This window comes from Tenrec ecaudatus, chromosome 4, assembly GCF_050624435.1.
Source record: "Tenrec ecaudatus isolate mTenEca1 chromosome 4, mTenEca1.hap1, whole genome shotgun sequence".
Taxonomy (NCBI): Eukaryota; Metazoa; Chordata; class Mammalia; order Afrosoricida; family Tenrecidae; genus Tenrec; species Tenrec ecaudatus.
In genome coordinates, this window is record NC_134533.1 from 159,720,378 (window position 1) to 159,747,999 (window position 27,622).

The 27,622-nt window shown below is 38.5% G+C and overlaps 1 protein-coding gene across 1 annotated transcript; it reads left to right on the forward strand.

Moving 5' to 3' along the window:
* On the forward strand, positions 1-25,568 carry NMD3 (NMD3 ribosome export adaptor). The gene is made up of 16 exons (XM_075546998.1): positions 1-83; positions 536-591; positions 2,102-2,236; positions 3,687-3,783; positions 6,615-6,695; positions 7,513-7,641; positions 7,887-7,977; positions 11,266-11,344; positions 12,580-12,676; positions 14,484-14,601; positions 16,328-16,473; positions 20,502-20,614; positions 21,264-21,336; positions 22,444-22,550; positions 23,079-23,149; positions 23,636-25,568. Exons 2-16 carry the CDS (start codon positions 548-550, stop codon positions 23,764-23,766), a joined length of 1,512 nt encoding a protein of 503 aa, XP_075403113.1. The 5' UTR covers positions 1-83; positions 536-547; the 3' UTR covers positions 23,767-25,568.
* The last annotated feature ends 2,054 nt before the right edge of the window (positions 25,569-27,622 follow it).

The following is a 27,622-nucleotide window of genomic DNA, read 5'->3' on the forward strand; positions in this document are numbered from 1 at the left end:
CGAGAGTTGCGTCTTCTCGCGAGATTCTCTCAGGCGCGGTGCCGGCCGTGGCAGTAACTTTACCTGTGGAGGTGCCGGGAGAGGTTAGTTCCAGTGGGGTTCCCGCGAGTCCGGGTTCGGTCGGGGGGCGTCCGGTCGTTTCCGGGCGCTGGGGCGCGGCGTGGGGTGCGCGGGGCCTGGAGGGTGCGCGGGGCGGGCTCGGCCGGCGGCGTGAGCGCCGCGCGTGCGCCTCGTCCCTGGAGCGCGCGTGGGGTCGGGCCGGTGGGTGCAGGCCCAGGGTGGCGGATCGCGGGGCGAGGGTGCTCTGGGCCCCGCGCTGCGTCCTCCCGGGTCAGTGGCCGAGTCCTAGAAATTGCTCAGTTTTGGTCTTAATAAAAGTTATTTCTTCCAAAACTACTAACGGGGCTGATCTTTCTCTTACTTTTACGAGGCCTTTCTGTCGCATCAGAGAGGCAGGGGGAAGAGTGGCGGAAGAGGTGACTGGAGAAATCATTTAATTCCCGCTGTTACTCTTGTGTGTGTGTCTTGCATCAAGGCGTACGGGAAAATGGAGTATATGGCCGAACCCGCCGACCGGAGCCCCGGGCATATGTGAGTCACCCCCTGTCTCCACCACCGTCATTTTAAAGATGTTAAAATGCAGTCTTTGAATCTATCGCCCCACTGTGGGGAGAGGTTTTTTTTTTATTTGTTTTGTCGTAACTGGGAAAGAATAAATAATAAAAAATTTACCTATTAGAAATACACGTGTCCATTTAAATGAACTAAACAGGAATAGAATTATTCGTCTATTTCCCATGAGAGAAAGACAGGGCTTTCTACTCCCAGAAAGAATTACAGTTTTGGAAACCCACAGGGCTGTTGGACCCTGTTCTATAGGGTAGCTATGAGTTGGCATTGAGTTTGTTTTTTGATTTTCTTTGCTCAGGCCATACTTCCAAGTGCTCAGTACCCACGTGTGATATTACAACCATCCTACCCTTCCACCCCGCATCTTTTTCTTTTTTGTGTTTTTGGACAACACTATTCTCCATCAGGAACTCTGGTGGCATAGACACCAACTCAAAGTCATCAGTTTGAAATCCCAGCTGCCCCGAGGGAGAAAGATGAGACTTTCTATTCCCATAAACAGTTAGTTTTGGAAACTCGAGAAGGCAGTGTTACCTCGTCCCATAGGGTCACTAGGAGTCAGAATTGATTTGATAGCAGTGAGTACTCTCCCACCAGTGGCTCTCCAACTTTTTCTGCGCCCAGTACATCTTGTGTTATGTTACTGCCATTATAGTCAGTGCTACGCGATGGTCTTCCCTTTCTGTTAAGTGTTTCTGGGTAAATGCTTACAGCTTGACAATCCTGTCAGCCATTCTGAAGGAGCATGGTGACCTGGTATGTGTGGCATTGAACTACTCTCCACGGGTCAGCTGTTCAAACCCACCACCCAGTCTGCAAGAAAACCACCAGACTGTCTGCTTCCACAGACTTGGAACCCCTTTATAGAGTTGCTTTGAGTTCCAATTGACTCCGTGGCAGTGTGTTTTTGTTTTGTTTTGTTTTTTTGCTGTTTACCTGAGACCTTTTGTAGGGAAGGAAAAATTAACTTTTGGAGTATATTGCTGTCTACATAAAATATACTGACTACAGTGAGGAAATTTCTGACCTCAATTTATCTTGCTTTAGTTACAGTGGTTTATCCTTTTTCCATATGAAGTAGTTTAATTAAAAAGAGATAAATAGACCTTGCAAGTGTTTGGCATAGAATTCTCTTTCGGTTTTTGCCATAGATGTTTTATTACTTGGTTAATCTCTTGCTTAGTTGTCCAATTTTTAAAATGGATGAATAACAGGCTTTTCAAACGTTTGCTACATTTGCTGTAATATTTTAAACTGAACTTTATTGTCTTTTTTATTGGTAAAAATAAATATGGATATTTTTGTACCTGTATAGAAAAAGTCTGGGAATGTGTGTGTGTGTGTGTGTGTGTGTGTGTAATGGCTAATAGTAGGTACCTATGTGAAGTAGATTTGAGTGACAGTGGTAGTTGGTGGAAGTTAGTTCATTTATGAAATCTCATTTTGAAATTTTATGCTTCATTTATTCAAGCTTGTGCTGTGAATGCGGTGTCCCAATTAGTCCAAATCCTGCCAATATATGTGTGGCCTGTTTGCGAAGTAAAGTGGACATCAGCCAAGGCATTCCGAAGCAGGTTTCGATTTCTTTCTGCAAACAGTGTCAAAGGTACAGTGTGAAACTATCTTACTAGCGTTGACATGAAGGAGCCCTGTGAAAGTGCTGGGCTGCTAACCCGAAGGCTGGCTTTTTTAAACCAACCCGCTGCTCTGAGGGAGAGAAAGGCAGTCTGCTTCTGTAAAGACTTGCCGCCTCAGGACACCGTGGGGGCAGTTCTAGTCTGTCTTACAGGGTCGCTGTGAGTCGGAATCTACACTGTGACAGTGAGTGTGGTTTGGGGGATAGTTGAGATTTATACATCGGAGAGCTACCCACATACATCAAGATCATACCAAGATAAGCGAATAAAGTTGATTGTCACCAGTGATTTTATGGTGTCCTTTTCTAATTTGTCCCGTGAATCTTAATTGTTAGTATAGAGAATGAGGTGGGTCAGGGACTCCTTTCAGATTGACAGTGGTTTCTCCCTAGAAAAATACTTCACACATGGATATTTTGTGTATCAGCACAAAACACTGTGTACTGTTTGAGGGAGTCTACAGTTTGGCGGTTTGGCAAGTGTGAGGCTTAAATTTCCATAACTATTTCCTATTACCATGGCAAGGTGGATAACTCTTGGCAACGCATCAGGAGACATCGTTTGTCTTTATTTTGTATATCCTAGCTTTTAAAAAACTGGGCCATTTAACCTCTCTGGGCCTTAGTTTTTTCTCACCAGGGAAGAGGTTTTAATTAGATCAGAGGTGAGGTCTCTTCTAGCTCCAAAAGTGTTCTTAGAAGCCAAGTGACTTGTGTAAGGTTTTTGATCAAGCATTTAATAGTGAAAGCCAGGACTTTGACCATGGAACAGGTGCCCCTAAAGTCACACATAGCACATTAACCGTATTATGTATTTAGCAAACATAGGGATGACACCTACCATATGCTGATTGCTGTTCTCAGCCCCTTTAAAATTTTAACTTACAGTATACTTTGATTGAAGTTAAGCTTTTAAAACTTGAATTTTGTAGTTTGAAATTTTAAGAGGAACATGCAGTTGGCCTGAACTCTTGCTGACTGTGGTGTTGAGAACTAGTGGTCCTCAAGTATTTTAAAAGTACATAATGTCTCTTTTCCATGCTATTTTAAGATGATTCTCTTGAAGAGCATAGTTTCAGTGAACTCTTGGGCATTTTATCATCTTCACTGAAATGCTTCCTGGCGCTTGCAAAATAATACCTCTTTAATAATATATTAGGTCAGACTTGCTTTCTGAGTTAGAATTATTTGAGGAATTAATTATTAAGTAATGATTATTTGAGAAAGCAAGTCCATTTTAACTAAAGCTATTGGTCTGACTGAAAGCTTTCTGGAGCTATAAAAATGGATTTGGCTTAAGTACTTCAGATTGACCTGGAGTATTCTGTTTGGGACATAATCAGTGTTCTGTGTGTGCATATGCAGATGGTTTTTGTTTTTCCTGAGTGATGCTAGATTTCTGTGCGTTGTCTTCTCTCAGGTATTTTCAGCCGCCAGCAACTTGGGTTCAGTGTGCCTTAGAATCCAGGGAACTTCTTGCTTTGTGCTTAAAAAAACTCAAAACCCCTCTGAGTAAGGTAAGTCAAATAAATAAAATCAGCTTTTTGCAGGTATGCTTCAATTAAAGTGCTTGTTTTCAGAAAATTCCAAGTTATGAGTAGGTTTTTCTAAATTAATTCTTAAATGTTTCTAGATAAGCACCCCACTACAGATGTTGTCATTTAAAAACATATATATATAATAGGAAAGGCAAATACCTTAGTTTTAAAAGATCTTAGGCTAAAATTTTTGCCTCTTAAGGAGAATTTTATGTGCAATAATTTTTTTTCCCTGAAAAACACACAAAACCATCATAGAATATAATCTAGGGCAGTGGTTCTCAACCTTCCTAATTCTGCGACACTTTACAGTTCCTCATGTTGTGGTGACCCCCCAACCATAAAATTATCTTTGTGGCTACTTCATAACTAATTTTGCTACTGTGATGAACTGGGCAACCCCTGTGAAAGGGTCGTTGCACCCCCAAAGAGATTCTGCGCGACCCACAGGTTGAGAACCACTGATCTAGGGAATTATAGCATTATGGCTTAGGCATTTGGCTTCTATTTAGCTAACTTGTAAACCTTTTCTGTTTTTCAGGTTTTTTTATTCTGGTTTGGATGAAAGTTTATAGGGCAGGTTCATTTTCCTCTCAACAGGTTTTACACATTTTGCTTCATGACATGTAGATTGCAGTTCCTTGGGTTCTCTTATGTCCAGACTGCTTTCCTGGGCCTTTCTGTTTCCTGAGCTTTGTTTTGGGTTAAATGCTGCCCCTTTGGTCTCATGGTTGGTTATTCTCAGGAGTTAGGCGCCTCATGCGTGAACAGTTACTATTCACTTTATAGGCCTATGTGGCTGCAAGGTAATCCCCAGGGGTGAGTGAGTTAGTTCAGTTCCAGGTTTGAAGGGTGTCTTAAGGGCTGCAGTCTCGGGCTCTGCTTCTGCACCAGAGATAGAGGGGAAGAGGAGACAAATCAGTATCACTTGAATTAGCTGTAGGGGGAACCCTGTCATCAGGAGATCTTGAGTTGAAAGGGCTATTGGACAAAGAGATAGAAGATTCAGGGGGTGTTGCATTCCAGTGGGCATAGTGAATGAGTTTTGGATTTAAGGACGGGTGTTAGGTGAAACACAGGAGCCCTGGTGGTGGAGTGGATATGCATTGGGCTGCTAACCATAATTGAGCCATTTGAAACCACCTGAAAGACCAGGCTTTCTATTCCCATAGAGTTCGTCTTGGAAACATGCAGGCGCAGTTCTACTCTGACCTGTAGGCTCATGGTAAGTCGGAATCAACCCTATGGTAGTGAGTTTGGTTTGTTTTTTGGTGGTGGTTAGATAAAGACCCGGGAGGGAGTGTGGGAGATGAGGGCTGACAGAGGTGGCTAGGACTTTGGTAAAGAAGGACCAAGGACCCAGTGAAGTTGATTGAGCCTCATTATCTCAGGACAAAGAGTGTGTGAAAGTTGTGTTTGCGAATGGCAAAAGTGCACATGAGGAACTCTGCTCATTCCTGCAGACAGCTTGGTTAGGCATTGTGACTCAGTGCTGTGGGGCTGCATCTTAATTTGCCCACAGGGAACAAGAAACTGATTGTGAGACTTTTGTAGTTGGCTGGACTTGGCTTTAGGGGAACCAGTTATATGCATATGGTTGTATCTAGGGTGCTGCATGTATATGAGCTATTTGATTCCTCACTAGATAAGACTTAATAATGTTGTCATCTGCTTGCTGACAGTTCCAAGTCTATTATCTGCAGCCTAAATGTATCCATAAGTTTCTAGAATAACAAATACCATGCTACTTACAGAGTGACTCCTGGGACTACACATGGCTAACCCTCTTAAAACTCAAATTCCGAAGCTAGTTGCAACCTTTTCTCCCCTCAAATCGGCTATTTATTGGCATCAACAGTAGTGTGACCTGGGTGTCCAGACTGGATACTCAGGTTATCACGCTCATGTCTGTTTTCTTCCTCTTTCCTGTATCAGTTGCAATTACATCTTACAACTTTTAATAGCTCATGGATCCTCTTGCTCCTGGTATTTCCCTTATTCCTGGTGCTGCTTTGCCTTAGTCAGCCTACCTCAATATTAGCAATGGCCTTTATTCTTATTTATCCGTCACTTCTTCCCATAGCAACCAGAGTGATCTTTCCAAATGCAAACTTCATTATATGGTGCTGCTCCTTCCCCTTTAAGAACATTTTTCATAAGACGCTATATCTGGTCTCTGTTCACATCTTTGGTCTCATCTCCCTCACTTCTCCTGCCAATCTGGATTCATTCTAGTTGTATTGAGCTGGGTACAATTTGCCACAGCAAATTTGCCACAGCCTCTGAGGAGCTGCTGACTAAAAGTGACTTCCTATTGTGGGTTTCCTATTTGGTGCACGAGACTCCTAACAAGTTCCTGGCCAGGGCGGGGGTGGGGGTGAGGGTGGGGGTGGGGCTGGGGTGAGGAATGAAACAGGGGGAAGATATATTTAATATACTTAAGAGAATGACTCAAATGAAGCTAAAAACCTGAAAAGGATTTTAGTAGAGGGTAAGGCTACCAGGTCCTTCCTTCCTTCTAAAGAATTCAATTTCCATTCAATGGGCAGTATACTTGTTAAGAGAAAAACAAAAATGCTCTTTTTCACAAACCTTTATATTTTTTTTGCACGGATTATATTATAGTCATTGGTTGTATTTTTATTTATTGTCATTGCTGATCTCTATGATGATTTTTTTTCTTTAGAGACAATAGTATATAATGATGCTAATCTCCAATTCCATAAGCTTCTTCTCAAATCTGTTTATAGATGAATTGCTCTCTTTTCTCAGGCGTGAAGTTGTTAAATATTATTTGTGTTCTATTGAAGGTACGGCTTGTAGATGCAGGTTTTGTTTGGACTGAGCCCCATTCTAAGAGACTTAAAGTTAAACTCACGATCCAGAAAGAGGTAAGCAGTATATCATTCAGTTGCAGTCAAGGTAGAAGAAAGATCTAGTAGTTATTTTATGACTAGAGCATATGAAAAGAAGAATGCATTCTTGGTCTCGCCCTTGTTTTTTATGGGTCATCACAAGTTGTGAGATCTTTAGGAAGAACAGCCTCTGGCGAGTGAGCTGTGATAGCGTTTCAGTATTATTTTTGTTTTGGACAAGACTGAACTAATTTACATTTGTTAGGCACTGATTCCCCAACTCACCATCATGGCTCATTGTAACCGAATCAAAGTTTCTAGATGTGAGACGCAGGAACCTCTACACTTAGTGTGTCCCAGGTGCTTTCTGACAGTTGGCTGCACTTGAGAAATATTAAACAGGATTTTGTTTTTTTATTTTGAGATTTATTTTCTTATTTTTTTCTCATAAGGGTGAATTTCATATATAGTGTATCATTTTTCAAAGAATATTCTTTTAACTTCAATTATTATTTAAATGTTAGTTACTAAAGGCTAGGAAGTAAACCTGTATATGAGGTGGATTGGCACAGTGGCTGTAACCATGGACTCAGACGTAACAGTTGTGAGGTTGAAGGACCAGCCATCGTTCCATTCGGTTGTACATGGGGTCACTGTGAGAACAACTCGATGGTTCCTAACCGCATGTGTCTTAAGAGTGTGACTTACCAGATGGCTTTACATTTGACTTAAGCACTATCGACGTCCTCACCGCATTCATGAGAAATGATTTTAAAATGAAGTATTGAAGCATCTGTTAAGAAAGATAATTGTTATTAAACAAAACGAAGGAGTATAATTTCTTCTCTATTAGGTGATGAATGGTGCTATTCTTCAGCAAGTATTTGTGGTGGATTACGTCGTCCAGTCCCAAATGTGTGGAGATTGCCATCGAGTAGAAGCAAAAGATTTCTGGAAGTCTATAATTCAAGTGAGGCAAAAGGTAATGAGAGGGTGGGGTGTGAGTGAATTCTCCGTCTTATATCTCAATAACACCTCTGTGTTTTTCTTTCTAAATCTTTCAGACATTAAAAGTAGTTAGTTCCCTGGAATTTTTACTTACAGAAATTGAGCATTTGGATTTTATATAATCGTTAGACGATTTTTGTTTTAAAGCATTAGTGTGCTGTGTCTGTACAAAATGTGGCTTTCGTGTGTGTGCAAATCTGATAATGCATTTATATTTAGACCTTACACAAAAAGACCTTCTACTACCTGGAACAGCTGATTTTGAAATATGCAATGCATCAGAACACACTTCGTATCAAAGAGATTCACGGTGAGTTAAAAGTTAAAGTATTATTTCAACTTACTTAAGTGCCAATTGGTTGACTTTCATTTTTTTTTTTTTTACTTTCTAAAAATTGTGAATTGGTGCCTTCCCAATTTAGTTAGAAAATTTAGTCTCCTTCCTCAATTAATTTTATCTGGTGGAGTCCTCAGATGAGTGAATCATTAATGGAGTATAAAGTGCTGTTATAGAAAATTTATCCAGGACTTGTTTTATGCAGAGAGGAAGAGAGATTTTTTACATTCATTTACGTGTCTTCTATCGTACTGAAGCTTTTCTTTCATTCGTGTGGCTTTTAACATTAATATGGGGAAATATTTCCCTATTCCAAGAAAATTGTTGATTTTGTTGTTACTTTTGGATCAATAATCTTATGTGGTAGAAATTTTTACGTAAAGGTTAATCCAGTCTTTCAGTGCCCATGAACTGAACTGTGTGTGCTTTCCCCATTAATTCAAAATCGTGGACTGTGTTTTGTTTCACTGCTTCTAACACAGTCTGTAAGTTCTTATGCTTTGTAATGTGGACGCCATCATATTTTTAGAGGGTGGGGACTAAAATTCTCTTGGTTGTTGGTCAGAGCATAGATTTCTGGAACCAGATTCTGTGGATTTCAATATCTGTTGTGACATATTTTGGACCTGACCTTGTGTGTGTTCTTTTATCTGAGTCTCAGTTTTTCTGGCAAAAAAAAAATCTTAAATCATAGTATTATTTTGAAGATTAAACGATCTAGAGTATGCAAACTTCTTAGAACAGTACATGGCACAAAGTGTTCCTTAATTTTGTTCGATTCTTCAGTGAAGTTTTTTTATGTAATGACCTTTGAAGTTTGTTGTTGGTTTATTATTGTTCAGGATTTTAGACTGTTTGTTGCTGTGGATGTAACTTTTTCCATTATGTTTTCTACTTTTTTATTAGGAAAGCTATTGATCTTTTAAAAATCTAATATCACTTATAGTTTGCAATGGTATACTCTATGTCTACAATTAATTATTGATAGACAATGGTAAATTTATTTCTTTCCAATTTTGTTCTTCACCTAGAACAGCATCATCAGACTTTTCCTATCTTAAGTTTCATGCTTACTGTGATGTTTGCTATAAGTTTCTGTTTGATATGTATCGTATATGTGAGTATAAGCTGGGTACTTGTTTTTACCACAAAAAACTGGGGGACTTTTTCACCATATAAAATGTGCTGAAAAAATTTGGCTTATACTCGAGTATGTAGTATAGTATCTGCTCATACTTTAGCAGATCTGTTATGTTAGGTTGAAAGGATTTATCCTCTTTCTACGTAGGATTTATCGTCCATTGAGCTTCCCATCATTTGTTTGGAGCCTTGTTGATAAGGGGTATAAATCTATTACAGCTTAAGATCATTAATTGCTCTCAGTTTTTTTGCTTCACCTTCAGTCAATTTTGATAGCATTTTCTAGGGAAATAAACCATTTCATATAGTTTTTCGCATTTTTATCAAATTGAACAACATAATGTATCCTTATACTCGCTGATCACTATGCTTATGTTTAAGTTTTCTTGTTCCTAATGTTTTTATTTTCTCACCACGGGCCTGTCAGCCACTGTGAAATCTTGTTTAAGGAGCCATGGGTAGTGGAGTGTGGTCAGCTCCCTTCTCTAACAGCCTGTGTAACAGCCTGCAGTCTTCCTCTGTAAACATCTGCAGCCTTGCAAATGCTATAGGAGGCCAGGTCTGTGCTCTGAAGGATCTCTGTGCTTTGGAATCAACTCGACAGCAACAAACAGCTTGGTTGAAATATGTATTAAAATATTTTGCCCATTCTTTGATAGGATTGTCTCAGTAGGCATTGTTGGCATTCTTTATATATTCCAGATACAAATCTTACCACATTTTAAATATTTTCTCTATAGCCTTTTTCTCTTTTTAATACTGTAACTTCTGCATTGCAAAAGTTTTAAATGTAGATCAAGTCCAGTACTCAGGCTTTCCAAAGCCTTACAGTTTTACCTTTAACTCTTATGTCTGATATATTGATCTTTATATTGATGTTTATCCCGGTACCACATTATCTTGACTATACATAATTTTATGTAGTGAGTTCTGAAATTGTGAAGATATGTTTCTAAAATCCTAAAAATTGTTCTGGCTATTCTGGGTAGTTTAAATACTTCGCTGCGGGTTTTTGGCGGTGACTACCTCCCCAGCGATCATGACTCGCAAAGGATCTCCTTAATCCCTCTCCTGAAGAGAAGAGAAAACACAAGAAGCACCTGGTGCAGAGCCCCACTTCCTACTTCACGGGGTCGATGCCCAGGCTGCTATAAAATCACCAGTCTTCAGCCAGGCACAGTTTTGTGTGTTGGCTGCTCTACTGTCCTCTGTCAGCCTACAGGAAGGAAAGCAAGACATACAAAAGCATGTTTCTTCAGACGGAAGCAGCACTAAAGACCCTGAGTCGAGATGAGTGGGAAGCCATTCTAATAAACCCATTTGGACACCAAAAAAAAAGAGAGAAAAACTCAGCTGTATAGTTATTTGCAGGACTGTCTTTCAACATCCCTTCCAGCTGTGTTTGCTTCTGGACATGCCTGTGTTCCTGATTCGGAGCCCTACTGCATTGTGGCTGGATAACGCTGTCTCTAGGATTGCTGCCTTTTGGAATTTATTGAGTTTTTAAATTCTTATACTTATTTTATCAATATAAGTACTTGAAATACTGTGTTGTTTTTCTTAGAGAATTGTGGTTTATACATCTTGATTAAATAAATTCTGATGGTTTAATCCAAGTTCTTTGTTCTTTTTTTTTAAAAATAATCAATGGATTATATCTGTTTTAAGAGAAACTTGGCTGCTGTTTACCATAACTAGTGGACAATTGTTAACACTTCTTGATTTTTTCTTTTCTTTTTTAATAGTCTTTGTTTTATGTGTCTCCATGCTATTGTTGACATTGTATTTTCTTGGTAGATCTGTTTACTATATAAAATATCTGTCCATCATTGTGTTTTTTGCTATTTTTCTTCCCATTTTGACCCTGAATTTGATTTTCTTTGAAATTAAATTTTTTAGTTTTTTTCCATCTCGATAACTGTCAGATTTATTTTGTCCATTGATTCACCACGAGTCTTAAATGATGTCTCTATTCTGGCTACAATATAATGTATTCATATTTTCTAATTTATGGTGGTATTTGATAGCGATTTAATTTGTGATATAGCCGTGTTGGTAAAAGAAAATCTTATTTTGCAGTTATTCTCATTTCTCATGTTTTTTTCCCCCTTTTTTTTAAAGATGGTCTGGATTTCTATTATTCCTCAAAACAACATGCTCAGAAGATGGTAGAATTTCTTCATTGTACAGTTCCCTGCAGGTGAGTTCTGAATCTGAGTAAATTCATTGAACTGGGATTAGGTGTAGGTTGCATTTAATCTTTAGGCTTAGGCAAATTATTTTATGTTTAGGAGTATTTGCATAATCATTAAGTATTTATTATTGGATTAGCCAGTTCAAGGGAAGTAGCCAAAGATGTATTTAAGAAGTTCTTTGAGAAGCTAGAATTCAGACATGTAATGATAACATCATCGATTGTAAGTACTTAACACGGTGGGAAAAGGAACGATCAGGGGAGCGTGCTGTAAGAGGCTTCATGGAGGGTCTATGACGTAGACTCCGAATGTGGAGGGTTTTCATAGTCCGAGTTTCTAGTGAAAGGTGAGATTAATGTGAACAAAGACTGGGCTTTAATGAATACTACGAAGGAGTCCCTTTGTCACTTTGTAGTATTGTGGTGGCATGTGTGTTACTGTGATGGGGAAAGCTGTGCCACGGCTATTTCCAACATCGCTGGGTCACCCATGGTGGACAAGTTGCAGAGGAGCTCCCAGATTAAGACAGACTGAACAAAAGGAAGCAGCCGCTTCTTAAAAATTAGCAACTGGAAACCTTCAGAATGGCAGTGGAACGTTTGTCAGTCACAGTGCCAGAGAGTGGAGCCCTCAGGCTGGGCAGCAGACAAAATAGGATTGGGGAAGAGCTGCTTCGAGTAGAGTCCACCGTGGTGGCGTGGGTGGATGAAAGCTTTGGGACTTTGACTTGCTGGTAGGGCATGACTCAAAATGGGAAGAAAGAGTTGCAAACATCCATTAATGATTGGAACATGGACTGTCAGAGGTACGAATGAGGCGGAATCAATGTGATTGCAGTAGTAGGTACACGTAGACTTTGTTGAGCTGAGCCGAGACTGTGTTTTGGAGGTTTTCAATAGCAAGGGTTGTGTAGTGGTTATGCATTGCCTGAGGTGTGCATGGTCAACGGTTTGAAACACGAGCGTCTTCAAGGAGGAAAGACGGGTTTCCATTCCTGTAAACAGTCGTAACCTCCGACACCCACAGGGAGGCCACTGGGAGGCAACATTGACTTGATGGGAGTGCACGAGAGCTTAGTGAAGTTCCGAAATACAAGTGGGTGTAGTTCGGTTTCACCATAGCAAGCAAGCATCAGGATGTCAGTTCAGACACTGGATAGTGATGATTTGATGAAAATCATTCAGAGTCCAGGCACTTTATGCCTGGTCTTTAACTTCCTGTTACATTTCTTGCTTACTAGGTCCAAAGCGTCCCAGAGATTGATCTCTCAGGATATCCATAGTAACACATACAATTACAAGAGTACTTTTTCTGTGGAAATTGTTCCAATATGCAAGGTATTTTTTCTCTTTTAATTCTTATCTATAAGAGTACAAGTAACTAACTGGTTTATATGTAATTATTCACTCCTGATTTCCTTTCGTGATTGGCTAAAATTTTAGAATAAAATTAAATTGCTTCTGGCACATTCAGACCATATTAAAAAGATGTAAAAAGTAATCATGCTTAACCTTATAAATTGGCATGGCTTAGAGTTTATATTTTAGAATGAAAAGGACTAGCTGCACTTTTTAGAGGTCCGTTATTTCAAAAAATGCGTGACCCTAGAGGACATACGACAGTTACAGAGAATTTTGAATCCAGAAAATGACAATAAAAAAGTATCACTGAGCCACTATGTGGGACATCAGTTTGAATTTGCTTTTGGAAAGCTTAAAGGACATAATATTACAGAAATGAAATGAAACCATTTTTAATGATTTAAGAGCATAATCTATGGTAAAGTGAAAATGTAGATTAGCAGTTCATTTAATTATTTTAAGGTAAAAACCCTTCAAAAGTTAAATTTAAAATGCAACAAATTCACAAAGCAATATGTTAAGAATTATACGTACATGGGTCCCTGCCCTGTAGGAGGTTTGATATCAGTATAAAATGAAGACAACTGCCATTCTACATAAAACCTAGTATTGAGATACTAATAAATATAAATAGGTCATAGCATTTTGTAGACTAGGAAATTGAAGCTTGAGGTTAGGTGACTTGCCCAAACATGCACCACACCACACCACAATGGTGAGGCTTAGTTTTAGGCCCGGGTCTTTGATGCTAACGCTTTAAAACTGTTGTCACTAGTTTATAGTGTAGCCCAGTCCCAGTGATAAACAGTACCAGCAAACCCTTTCCTAAAGGGTCAGATAGCAAATAAAAATCAGCTCTGCTGGCCAGCCTCTTGCAACAACTCACATGTGTTTTTGTAGTTCAAAAGTAGACAAGATGTAAATAAATGACTGGCTGTGATCCAGTAAAGCTTTATTAACAAAAACAGCTGAGAGGCTGAATTTGTCTCGAGGGTCAGATTTTGCTGAGCCCAATTTAAAATGGAATTTTTTTTTTTGGCACATAGTTGCGCAGATTAAGACCTGTGTGTTACCTGCTTTGAGTGACTCTTAAGCTGGAGGAGTGAGTACATATGAAGGGGCTTAAAAAAATTTCCGAAAATTGCCATTATCTATTCATTTTTTTCCATGAACTTTTTGAAGCCTCCTCATAATGTAATAATAGTATTATTTGTCTTCGGAAACTCTTATTAATAAAAACAAAATGCTGGCGCAGGGGTACTTAGAAATGTCTATTCCTTCAATGGAGGACCCGTTGATTGTGAAAAGATACAGGTTAAATGAAAATTTAGAGCCCTTTTACATTCTTATACAGGTAATTGCTTTTCTGATTGGTGTTTCCCAATGTATACTGACATAACTTTCTTGGGCAGTAAGTCTTGATTTTTATTGGTATATTGAAAGAATTCATCCACTAGATTAAGAAAACCATAATACTTTGCTTAGAACGTATGCAGTATATTGACAAATGTTACGGCACGCCAAGTATTCAAACTTGAATAAAACTAAATGTAAATAAAAGTGCAATGAATACTCACGGGAAGAACATTTTTAAAGCATTTTTATTAAATGTGTCTATCTTAAGTTATTGTTCCTCTTAAAATCTCATTCTCTAGGCCTGTTGTTGATAATAGAATTAAAAATAACTGATCAAATGCAGTGAGACCAAATTTACGTTGACGGGTGCTTATTAGAGATTGTTACTAGAATTTGCCTCATTTTAAATATTAGTTCTTATGCCTAGGATAATGTTGTGTGTCTGTCTCCTAAACTGGCACAAAGCCTGGGAAATATGAGCCAGATTTGTGTGTGTATTCGAGTAACCAGTGCTGTTCACCTGATAGATCCCAACACTCTACAGGGTAAGTTTGGGGAACTATTAATAATTTTGTAATGTGTAGTAATCAAACACAACATTGTCTTGAAAGGATGGTTTAAAAAATATTATTGAATACTAATAAAAATTGGAATTAAAAACTTGATTAAGTACCCTCGTATTTTTTGTATAGAGAAGCCATTAAAAAATTTTTTTCTTATCAGCAAACGGGAAGAAATTTATTGGAGTCCATATGGGAAACCCTAAAGGGGCCCAGCATACCCTACTGTGTAGGCATGCCTAGGCAAAGGGTCACACCATTCACTGTACCCCATGTCCCAGAGGGATTCCCCTTGAGCTGAGCCCCAAAGCCCCAGGACTGGCTGGGGGTGGGGGAAGTTAAGTTTTAAGAGTTACTAAAATCTATTAGTATTACTACTGAAACCAAATGGTCTATTTGCCGTATTTAATTTTTATGACTAGTATACTAAGCTTATGCCAAATTATAGTATATAGCAAATATTTTAAGTTTGGACCTTAATTGTGTGCAAGCTAGTAGGACATTTAGTTAGAGCCTGAATATTAACTGATTTCATTGCTTGATTGTTTTAACATTTCCTTTTTAGAAATTATTTTTTAAAGAAAATTTCATTTCGACAGTTTTTACTTGACTACACATTGACCTTTTTCATATATTTCAATGAACTATTTTGTTGTTGGAATTATCAAGAAAGTTATTAGTCATTCTGTTCATTATAAAGTTAGCGGTTATTCTATTAATTCTTCGTTATCCCATTGAAGTTCATTTGTCAAGGCGCGTTTATAGTATTGGGATGGGCATTCTTATCAGTTAAATAGAATGAAGGTAAGGGGAAGTTCTGAACAAGCTAGATTGACAGCTATAGCCACAATGGAAGCAGTGGAAACAGTGGGCTCAAACAAGCCAGTGATCATGAAGATCATGCTTTGTCTGTCATAAAGTCTGCCATGAGTCAGCACCACTTAAAAGCAAAAATCAGGAACAACCGCAAGCAGATAGAGGACCAATAGGCTTCTCTAGATCAGCAGTTCTCAACCTGTGGGTCGTGGCCCCCTTGGGGATAGAATGACCCTTTCACAAGGGTCACCTAAAACTATCGGAAAACACGTTTCTGATGGTCTTAGGAACAGAGACACCACTCTGTTCGTCTCCAGGCAGGTCCACCCACATGCAGATAAACTTACATATAAGTACCCAGTGTGAAGACGGTTACCCATGCTACAAGACAAAGTTTCATTTATATGTAATTAGAAGCAAATATTTTACAATATATAATGCACATTGTTTTTGTGGTTCATCACTATGCTTTAATTATGTTCAATTTGTAACAGTGAAAATACATCCTGCACATCATATTTACATGATGATTCATAACAGTAGCAAAATGACAGTGATGAAGTAGCAGCGAAAGCAGTTTTATGGTTGGGTCCCCACCACAGGAGGCGCTGTGTACGAAAGGGTTGCAGCTTTAGGAAGGTCGAGAGCCACGGCTCTAGATAGTAAAAGGCCAGCTCATGAAGCAGCTGGACACCTGAGGGACCTAATCTTGGCTGAAGAGCACTTAGCTTAGTGCTCTTCTGATTGTGGTAACCATGTATGATGTTTGAAGCCTGGTAGTTCTCTTGCTCTGAGAAATTTACAAACCATAGGAATTTTAAGGTGATACGCTATTTCATTTCAGCTCTTTGAAATCTGATTCTCCCTTTCTTTAATGTTTTACGTTTCTTTTTAGTTGCCGATGTTGATGGGAACACTTTTTGGAGTCATCCTTTCAATAGCTTGTGCCATCCCAAACAGCTGGAGGAATTTATTGTGATGGAGTGCAATGTCGTTCGAAACCTGAAACGCAATGCAGGTGCTGGAACGGTATCCAAAAAAGTAGGTTCCATCCTGCCTACCTTTAATTGGCTAGTTTATATATTTGGGCGGCCATGTCTGACCTCTCCAGCTATACCTGGTACAGGAGAATACACGTTCATGTTTGTCCAAGCATGACTCCTTTGGAGCAGAGGTGTCTGTCCTCCATCTTCCTTGATCCCCCTCCACTCTTCTGGCTTAGGTCATCCTGTAGAATGGCCACACTGAATTTAGAGACAATACTCCAATGATGGGGTTTTATTCAGGAAGTTAGCAGATTACCACAGGTCCAGATGAGAAAACGTGCTTTTGTGCACAGAGCGCCTCTCCTCAACCATGTTTGTAGGCATGTCCTAATCTGGTTGGGCCTTGGTCTCTCACCTTCGCCTCTGCCCTGCCTGGGCAAGTGTTGAAGATATTTAGTACTGACAAGTACCCATAGGACATCCAGCTCTGCAGGCCTGCCTCTCTGACTCGTGCTCTTGATGTTGGGACCTCAGCCTCTTGTCTCTCTGCAGCTGTTGCTGCCACTTCAAGCAGAGATTTCCCATGTGGTCCCCAGTGGCTTGTTTTTCTGGATGGGCATAGGATTCTCTTCCTGCTTCTGAGTTGGCTCACTCTTTACTCAGTAAAATAGCCAAACTGACCAATTGAGAGTAAGAAGCTTCGATGCCTCATTTGTACACCTGAATAGAAGAGCCATACCAGATGATTTTGCTTTACTACACGTGGCCCGTGCCGAGGGCATCTATCCAACCCAGCGGGTGTTTTTGCCACCGTTGCCTATCCTGCTTAGCAACCAACTCTTCCAGTGTGCATAGGAATTTGTTCATAGTTTTTTTTTTTTAAACTAGTCTGGCCCTCCAACCGTCTGAGGGACAGTGAACTGTCACCCTGTTTAAAAAGTTTGAGGACCCCTGTGCTCTTTTTCCCACTTATTTGGTGATAATGTCAAGGCATAGAGTGAATAACATGACCACTTAATTGGGTTAAAAGTAAATTTCTTTTTAAAAATTCATTATTGTGATTATTGTGGTGAAAATGATCAGATTTATCTTTTATTTAATTTTGTCTTTAATGTTGAAAGACTAATTTTAAAAATGTGTATGCCATTATAAAGGAAAGCACTGCCTTGAGTTACTCTCGTAGAAGAGGCCTGAATGACCAAGTAACCTTTGTTGATTTACAAATACTTTTTAAAAGTAGCAAATATAATAATATCCTTAATACTGCATACTCTCCAAAATATCAAAAATCTAGTCTGTACACAGATTTTTTCATTTGTGCCAAACATGTCTTTAATAATTTGTTAAAATGAATATCCAGTTGTGGATACACAATTTGAATATTACTTCTCTAATTTTTAATCTATTAATAGTACCCACCAACCATTTTTTTAATGCTTCCATTTAGTTTATTTATTTTAAAGAATGCTCTGCACCCTTGATTTTTCTTTGTATTTTCTCAACATTTAACTTGATTTTATGTATTCTTTGGAAATATTTGAGTATTTCTCAAGGCTTTATTAAATATAATATAAACTTTTTTGCTCAGAATATTTGAGGGGTGATGATGCTGTGTATACCTTTTGGTAATCATGTTTATAGACAAGTAATGGCTGCTGGTTTCACTTGTTAAGATGATGATAGGCAGGGGTCCCTCCAGGGTAAAGGTAGGGTGTTTGCCTAGCCCTCCTGGTACCTGGTAGTGTAGTGGTTACAGTTGGAGCTGTGAGCCACAAGGATGTTTTGAAGCCACAAGCAGTTTGAAACCACAAGCTGCTCCCTTGGAGAAAAGACAGGGCTTTCTACTATAAACAGTTAGTCTTGGAAACATACAAGGACAGTTCTACCCTGTCTTATGTATAGGCTCCCTATGAGTTGACGTTAAATTGATGTTAGTGAGGTTTTCTTTGTAGACACAAGTAATTTGTGGGGTGATAACATGTAATATCAAGTTCTTAGTACCTTTTCCCCCATGGCGTTAGCATTTGTTGATAGTTTTTGAAACAGTTATTTGATGTAGGTTTGCTTTATGGTGAGTTTTCTAACTTACCCTCCCACCCCCACCCCACACACAGACACATGCATGCTTGTTAGTTGGAATTCTTAAGTAAGAAGAATGGAACCCTGGTGGGGTATTGAATCAGGATTTGGGCCACTTAATTGCAAAGTCAGCTCTTTGAAACCACCAGGTGCTTGATGGGAGAAGGGTGAGGCTTTCTACTTCTTGCAGATTTACAGCCTCAGAAACACAGTTCTACTCTGTCTGGAGGGTTGCTGTCATTGAGAATTGACACAACAGTAGTGAATTTGAAGGAGGACTTTTTTATAAATGAGTAAAGAAGAGTGCTGGACAAATTCTGTATTCCTTTTCGAGTAGCACCCATTTTCAGTGCCAGTGGGAAGTTTATCTGAAAGTAATTTCTCTCCAGTAATGGAAATTAGTTTTGACTTGCTCTTGTGGTTTGGCATTCTTTTCTTCTCTTTAATTATCATTGTGGTCTCATGAAAGGTTAGGTATTTACTATCCTTTCTTCCTCCCTTCATTTCTTCCATCTTTAAAAGAAATGTTCCTTTTACATGAATTTAGCCAGTGGGATGCCGCCATGTACCTGTGTCCTTTTGACGTGAGTTTCCTAGTCTTTGAAAGCAGGCTTACTTCCTGACACGGGAAGAGTTTACAGAATTACCCTTTCTTAGTCGTGCCCCATAACTGCTATCAGGTATTTACAATCCTGTTTCTTAAAACTTGTTTAAAATAATATTTATAGAGCCCAACCTGAGTAATAGAAGTATGCTTTGCTATTGAAGTAATACTGCCTCTTGAGACAAAAATAGCTTCTGATAATTTGGAAAACTAGTAGACCCGGAAGAGAGATTATTGTCTGTATTAAAAGCAGTCCTCACTGCTATCAAGTTGAGCCGACGCAGAGTGGAAGCGCCCCTGTGGGCCCAAGGGTGGACGTCATGGTAGGAGCAGGAGGCCTCATCCTGCAGCTGATGAATCTAAACGCCTGACGTTTTGGTTTGCAGTGAGACGCCTAACCTAATATGCCACCAGGGCTTCGCCTTGCTTTCTGTATATGTATTTAAAACACACACACACACACGTATGTATTTTTAAGGAACATTTTTATCACATAGTAAATAAAGAATTATTGAATAGCTCCATGCCCCTCAGATATGAAACTAAGTTCTTATTTTTCTTAATACAGTTAGGCTAGAACAGAGCAGTTTTAAAGAGCATTTAGTTAGAAGCAATCTAGTAACTAGAATATGAATCCTGTTATATAGAATCATCTCTGCTTGGTAACTCACTTTTCCTTTTTGGTTCTTTTTTTAATAAAGAATCTATCTTTAATTTCAGTTCTCTGTCCTACCTGTACTTTTTCATTTCTTTTTTGAGATTCATAATTCTGCCTGTATCTTAGTATTTTGTTCTTAGTCCCATTTTACTTGTGTCTGCCTTTTGGAAAGGTATTGACTTCTTCCGTAGTGAATCAAACCTGGACGTTTGAGATGTCAGATTATGTAGAATGTAGTTTTTACAAAAAAGAGTTAAATTTTTTTAATTAAACTAGTAGTGCTCAAAAACTAACTTGGTAAATATTTGAGATCTTTAAAGATAGGAGTGTGTGGCACTAGTGTTGCCATAAAGCTTTGTCTGAACCCTGGCCTTTCTTCCCTGTCCGTAACAAGGGGCTACTTTGAATACTTCCGGGCTTGATATCCCCCTTTCCTATGGGTTACTCTATTTTTGGCCCATTTCCCAATGGGAGCATTACTTTTTAAAACGATCCTGTTTCTATTTTTAGGTAACATTATATCAGTAATTTTATGTTTTATAAAAGTCTTAAAAATCCTATGGTTTATTTATGAATTTGTTGTTTGTTCAGTATTCATAGGTCAGTAAATGGTTAATTTTGAAGATATTTCAGAGGTCTGGAAAGCAAAAAATTGATGACATTTATGAGACTCTAGAATCAATACTGTATATTTCTGTGCCATGCTTTTTGTTAACATTCGTTTATTTTCTTTCTTAATAAGCATACCCTTGGGGAAGTCTGGGTACAGAAAACCTCTGAAATGGATACAGATAAACAGTACTTTTGTCGTACACATTTGGGACATCTTCTAAATCCTGGAGACCTTGTGCTGGGGTTTGTATTACTTTATATTGTTTTAAATTGCCGATTAGCATTGGAGATTTGCTATGGGAGCCAGCAAAGCTGCCTAAAATAGTTATAGAGTTATTTCAAAAAGAATTCAAAAAAAGCCCTTAGAAGCTTTTTTTAACTCATTTTATTACTGATTACTGCATTAAACCATGGATTGGGCAAAAGTCTTTAGTTTTCCTAAAGGATTCTTAAAGGAGTCATTTATTTCAAGTTTTTGTATAATCGGTTTTTAGATTGATGAACATTTACAGGTGTCTTCCCCTGTCCCCCACCTCCCTCACACACACACACACACACACACGGGGCTGTGGGGGAGGGTGGAGATGAGGGTGTTGGTGCACAGGGCACGGCTCCAGTGCGCTATTGGTTTGAATTGCAGCTTATATGCAGAGGGTCTTTAGAGGTGTAACACAGTCTTTGCTGCTTCCGAGCTTGTCAGCATCCTCTAAACATGAGTTTTGTGTTCGTAATTTTTATTCCTTCTACTAGAGAGTGGAAGTTTTTGGTATACAATTTGAAGCCAGTCATCTGAGTTCGAATATATGCTAAGGGGATAATGGAGCATCAGCATTTTCACTATGAACTACACAAGGGTATTCTCTGGGTAGTGAATAGCATGTGTGTTTTTCAGATTTGATTTAGCCAACTGTAACTTGAATGATGAGCATGTCAACAAAATGAACCCCGATCGAATCCCAGATGTGGTAAGGCTGTAGATTTTCCCTTTTCAAGTATCTATAGATGACTGATAGAACTCTTATGGATAATTGCATGCATTCATACTTTTGAAATTGCCGTTGCAGTGTAGTAGCAAATGTGTTTAAGTTTGTTTGGTTCTTGGGGTGAATAAAAAAGTTATAGAGCTTTTTTGTTGCTCATATACTCACATTTTTACTCTGTTAAAAGGCCGGATGCTACCTGTAGAGCAAAAATTATTCTGCAGCGAGCACTCTTGCTCTTTAGGATTTCTTCAGATCAGTTCTTATTAACCTCCGTTTGTTTCACGTAGTGTTCAGTGAAGAACACATATGGAGTTACAGCCATGATTCTACGTTGAACATAACTGCATTGAAAATAATCGTCACAGCATCAAGTCTTGGAGAAAACTACTTCCGAGAAACTGTTAAATTCTAACATGAGCTTATAAGATTCATGACCAACTGTAGATATGAAATCAGTGTGAAAGACTTCCCTCTCCTACTTGTTTGTTTAATATTTTTTAAGAAGGATTGATTTCCTTAGCTGTGCGTGGGAATGAAGTTACAGTAAGAAAAGAGCCCTCTCCCACCATCCAGTTGTGCTTTCCTTTCTCTCTAAATTAGTGAATGGAGCCTGCTTTGTGTAAGTCTAAATACAGATTTGTAATTAGGTTAGAGGAAGAGATTGAAATGATTCTGAATTACGTTTTATAAAATTATTTACTAATTTCTTCATTGCTCACTGAACACTGTGCTAGGACATGTACTCTTGTGAGTGCTTTTAATGTGGAAAAGAAGAGAAGATGTGTTCTTGGGATAATCTGTCAGCATGATTTATGGAAATAGTTTAAACTGAAATTTGTTTTTAAAACAAATTCATGATCTTGTGTTTTAGTCACTGAAAATTTTCCGTTCGTGAATTTAACAATAACCTAACACGTACATAGGAAAGTCTTGACATCACCTCTTGATCTTTCCTATGAGATGTTACCAACATTTTTGTTGGTGACTTTGCCCTGGCATTCTTAATTTTTTAAATTTTTTAACTGTAATGCATTTTGAGGCCTTACTATGGAGTTCTTGTAAGTTTGCAAATACTTTTGTTCTCTTTAGGTTCTAATCAAGAAAAGTTATGACCGGACCAAACGTCAGCGCCGCAGAAACTGGAAACTGAAAGAGCTTGCGAGAGATAGAGAAAACATGGATACAGATGATGAAAGGTTACACTCTTCTTTAATGTGTTAGATCCTACAGGAAATTCTCTGACAAAGCATTAAGATTTCAATATCCTACAGAGATAGAGCATTTAGCTTTCTGCTCTTATAAATAGGTTGCTTTAGAAATTTATAAATAATGGAGTTTGGACTTATGAATAAAAAATTACTGATGTGTAATTACACATAGAAAGAATACTGATTGTATATTATGAGAGGGCTTCAAAAGTCGAAATTTCATCTTTTAATCCTGTTTTTTTCATAAACCTTTGAAGCCCTCATAAACTTGTACAATTTTATTTTAATTTAAATAGTTACATATTATACCTGATACCATCAGTATTAACTTATTTACTCATAGTTTGAAAATGTATGTTCAACTTGGCCATAAAGTTGTTTTAGGAGGAAGGTTGAGTAGAGAATCCTCTCATAGCTTAACACTTGGAGCACCTTTATCTTAAAATGCCCAAATTAGAATCTAAATTTATGCTTTCTTGTTATAATGAAGTATTTAAATGTTTTTATATCCTAAAGGCAATATCAAGATTTCCTTGAAGATCTTGAAGAAGATGAAACAATTAGGAAAAATATCAACATTTACCGAGGTTGGTGTTTGAAGAATGTGTGATTGCCTATATCTCAATACCTCAGCATGAGTATTTAATAACTTAACTTTGACTAACCAGTTGTGTGTTTCTTGACTCCTTTGTAGTGAACTTTTTCTAAAAATATTTGCAGAGCAGCAAAGCATTAAAATGTTACTTTCTATTCCATATTTGGTTTTATTTGCATCTGAATTCGGTCCCCAGATTGTTGGTTTTACATAGGAGGGTGTTCAAAAAGCTCATGGAATAATTCCATGCTCTTTCAATTCCATTTTCCATAAACTTTTTTAAGCCTTCTTGGAAATTTGTCCACACACTTACTCATTTTATTTTATTTAGTCAGTTCACATTCAAATGCCCGCCCTAGATATGGTACAAAAGTCTCAGATCACACATAGGTAGAAATAAATAGTGCTGAGGGTGGGGTATGTAGGCCTTTGTATATTTCCATATTAGTATTTATTTCACATCTTTTTTTCCCCTTAGATTCTACCATCGCTGTGGAGAGTGACACGGATGACGAAGGAGCACCTCGGATTAGTCTGGCTGAGATGCTTGAAGACCTCCACATTTCCCAGGATGCTACTGGTGAAGAAGGGGCATCAATGATGACCTGATGAGATCATGCCGCTAACTATTTACAGCTGTGGATGTTGACGAGGAGGACAAAATTTTTTTTAAATATTCTATCTGCCCCATATTGAAAGAAGAAAATTTAATTTTAAGAATAGGAATATTTTGATTGCTCACTCAAAACACTGAGATAGATCAGTAGCTCTAAAGTGTTAGATTATAAAAGAACATGGGAATTTAATTATCCCTGGTGTTTCGGTTCCTTCTGAACTAGTAGAGTGTCATTATTTTGCTTTTCATGTCAGGCGCTATAGTATCTTCATGTGCTGTGGTGCTAGATTTGTGAGTTATTAATCCTTAGATGTTAATTAGATATTCAAGCATAAAACAAGCTTGCACATTCTTTTCACATTGCTTGCTTTATTAAAGAACATGTGAAAATTATTTTTGTATGAACTTGTTATCCATTAAGTTATTAAATTATTTTTATGTTCTTGGTAAGGATGTTGAGGTTCAGCTTATTGCTGGACATTTAGAAGGAAAGTTGATCTTTTCTTTTTTAAAATTAACGTCTTTAAATGCTTTGAACTGGGAATTACCTTATTTTTACTGTAGTAGAAGAAAACAATATTTATGGATATTGAACAATCTAACATTTAAATAAAAAATAACTTGCATGTGTTAGCAGCTCAGTAAAGTAGCTGCTTATGTTTTAAAAATATCTTCCTGTGATTTTAAGGAATCTGGTTAAATTTAGATTTATGAATTGGAAGGCACACTTGCTCTCTCATTAAACATTCATCATTCAAAAGAACAATAGATTCCAGCATATTGACAAACTAATAAAAATGAGCCGCTTGCTTTTAAATCCATGAATACGATTTGAATATAGAATTCCTCCCTCATCCTTGAGAGAAAACCCCTGATTTACATATTAAAGTGTTGTAACAATGAAGTATTAAAAGCTTCTAATTTTGTAAGGATGATCAGACTCCCTAATTAAGCCCAAACGAAGAGTTAACTTAATTATTCTGTTATGTTATTATGTGCCATCTAATTTTTGACTAAGCAATCCCATGTGAGAGAATTGCACCACTCGGGTTTTCTAGCTTGTAATCTTTATAGAAACAAATGACTAGAGCTTTTTTCTGTGAAGCTGCTGGTGGGTTTGAACTGCCAACCTTATTAAACGTCAAGTGCTTAGCCATTATACCTCAAGTTCACTGCCATTGAGTCAACTTGGAATCCTACCAACTGTATAGGACAGAGGACTGCTCCTGCGTCCATAGAGTTTCCAAGGCTGTGATTCCGGAAGCAGACGGCTCATTTCACGCCGGAGGAGGCACTGCTGGCGTAAGCCTCTGGTCTCTGTCAGCCGGCTGCCTAAACACTGCCGCCAGGGTTTGTTTAGAGTTTAGATACCGTGATTCTGAAGTTCTGAATAAAGACTTTAACTTTCTGGAGTTTTTCATTTGTGTACACACGTGGTTCAAGCTAGGGAGCTAACTTAACTTTTTTAGGGTAAACTATAGGGGTGGTTTATGTTAGTTGGATTGAGGTGAGCTTGGCGATACTTTTCTCTTAACCGTTTATATATGTCAAGAATTTTGAAAGTAAGTAGTTCCCTCTTAATGTGTCGCTGAAATGATTGGATTAATGTCAAGATGGAGATTTTAAAGGCTTGTTGAAAATTTGAACAAACATCATGGAGTTTCTCCATGAACTTTGTCAAGCCCCTCTCACTTACAGGAGAGCATCGGACGCAGTGTTATAGAGCGGAACTGTTACGCTCTCTCAAGTACTTGCCGTAGGACTTTCTGCTCAATAAAACTTTCCACCAGTCTAATTTGGTTTTATTCTTTCCAATGTTCCCGTCATTATTTCACCGTTTTGCTTTAAAGAGACCTATGACAGGAGGAGGGAATGAGCTAAGGAAAACACTAGCTCCCAATAAAATGATTTAAAAAAGAAAAACACTGGCCAAGACCGTGCCTGATCAACCTTGTTATTACCATTTGACAGTGCTTTCTAGGCTTGCAGATCCTAAAATCCTCTTACTGATACCTCAAAGTTTATATGTGTTGCAGAGGCCGTTATTAATCAAATTCATAAGAATCTGATTTATAAATATTTTACATGTCATATAATAGTTTTTTTTGTAGACAGATCGGTACTTGACAACTTTTTCTTTAGTCAAAAACCGAGAAATGAGAGGGAGAGTTGTGTGAGTAATTTAGATATATAGCAACTTCAGGCTCATTCTTTGCTTCAGTAGAAAATTGGTGAATGCTTATGTATATGAGTGTCACTGTGCTCCAGAGGTTTCAAAGGCAGATTTTTTCGAAGTACTATAATTTTACACAACATGAATATTGTCACTGCAACCCCAGTACATGGTGCGTCCTGCTGACCTGCCTCCCTCATACCTCTTTTATAAGTGCCGTATGTGTAGGTGTGTTATTTGCAGAAGAAAGTGTGGCATGGCACCAAGCTTTCTTCAGAGAAAATGGCTGCACTTTAACCATTTGGTCCACAGCTGAAACTAAACAACTGACTCTGGGGACACTGCCGGGATACTCCTTGGATAGTACTGAGTCATTAGCAGGGTTTTTCCTAGACTCATACTTTAACTGTGTTAATTAATAAATTGTTTTTAATTTTGACATCTATAAAAGTTGCAACTATAGTACCAAAATACCAGGATATCTTCCTGCAGAAAAAGGCATGGTAGACCATATATGACCTCTGGCTTCCCTGTTGTTGGAGGCAGAGGTCAGACATACTGCCACCCCTCTTCACCTAGTCTGATACCATCTGTTAACCTCATAACAATGCTTTACTGCTGGGTTTGATAATTCATTGCAATGGCCAGAGAACTCAGACAACACAGCTGGCTTTATTTACAGGTTACTGTGGATCAGGATCAGAAAACAGTAGGGTTATAGTCATTGGTCCTCAGCAATATTTCTTGGCCAGTAGTAACCAGTCTCTAGTCCTCAGCCTCTCAGCCAGGTGATTCTTCGGCTTCTGCGTCCATGGGCCAGGAAATAGCTTGCTTCCCTGACACAGTCTTAGCACTGCTCTTCTGTTCTGCCTTTGGTCTCAGCCTCTTACCACCTCGGATGCCCTGACAGGTCTCAACACATGTTCCTTGGGTGGCTCTTCTGAAGGTCCTGGAAATTTACTTTGTTCTTGCTTCTAAGAGGCTCTTACACATGGGGTTGCCTTAAGTAGCTCACACTCGCAAGGAAACACGGTGTGACTTGATGCACACTTTCTAGTAATGTGGAAACTCGGAATCTATCCCCCTTTAATCCTATTCATTAGTGTAGCGGAGAACTCCCTGCACAATGGGACTATAACCACAGGCATAGAGGCAAAAATGTCTCTCACTATAAGCGATTATGGCTGGAAGGACCATCTTGGTCATATCTCGCTTCATTTGCTGATGGGGGATGACTCAGGAGGAAGAAATATCTGCCAGTGATCGGAACTTGGAATGTGTGAAGTATGAAACTAGGAAAATTGGAAGTGGTCAAAAATGGAGCACATAAATATCAATATCCTCACAGTGAGTTGAAGTGGACTGGTATTAACCATTTTGAATCAGAAAAATCATGATTTACTATGCTAGGAATAACAGAATTACGTGACATTCATTGCCATAAAAGACAATGCAAAATCAATCATAAAGTACGATGCTGTTTGTAATAGGTTTATATCTATCCGTCTTCATGGAAATCCAACCAATACAAGTCAGTATTGACCGACCCGAGTCAGCTCCAACCCATAGTGACCTGATGCCCAGCAGAACTACACACTGCATGGGAAAGTGCTCTCCTCACTATTGTTCCTATGCCTGAGCCCACTGGGTCCATCCATCGTTTCAAGGGCATTGCT

What these genes read in the sequence shown, in the direction of transcription:
- NMD3 (XM_075546998.1), top strand. Translation starts at nt 548, where the DNA reads ATGGAGTATATGGCCGAACCCGCCGACCGGAGCCCCGGGCATAT. An exon ending in TCAAAACCCCTCTGAGTAAG is followed by an intron (nt 3,784 to 6,614) that starts GTAAGTCAAATA and finishes GTTCTATTGAAG; the next exon opens with GTACGGCTTGTAGATGCAGG. An exon ending in TCGTATCAAAGAGATTCACG is followed by an intron (nt 7,978 to 11,265) that starts GTGAGTTAAAAG and finishes TTTTTTTTAAAG; the next exon opens with ATGGTCTGGATTTCTATTAT.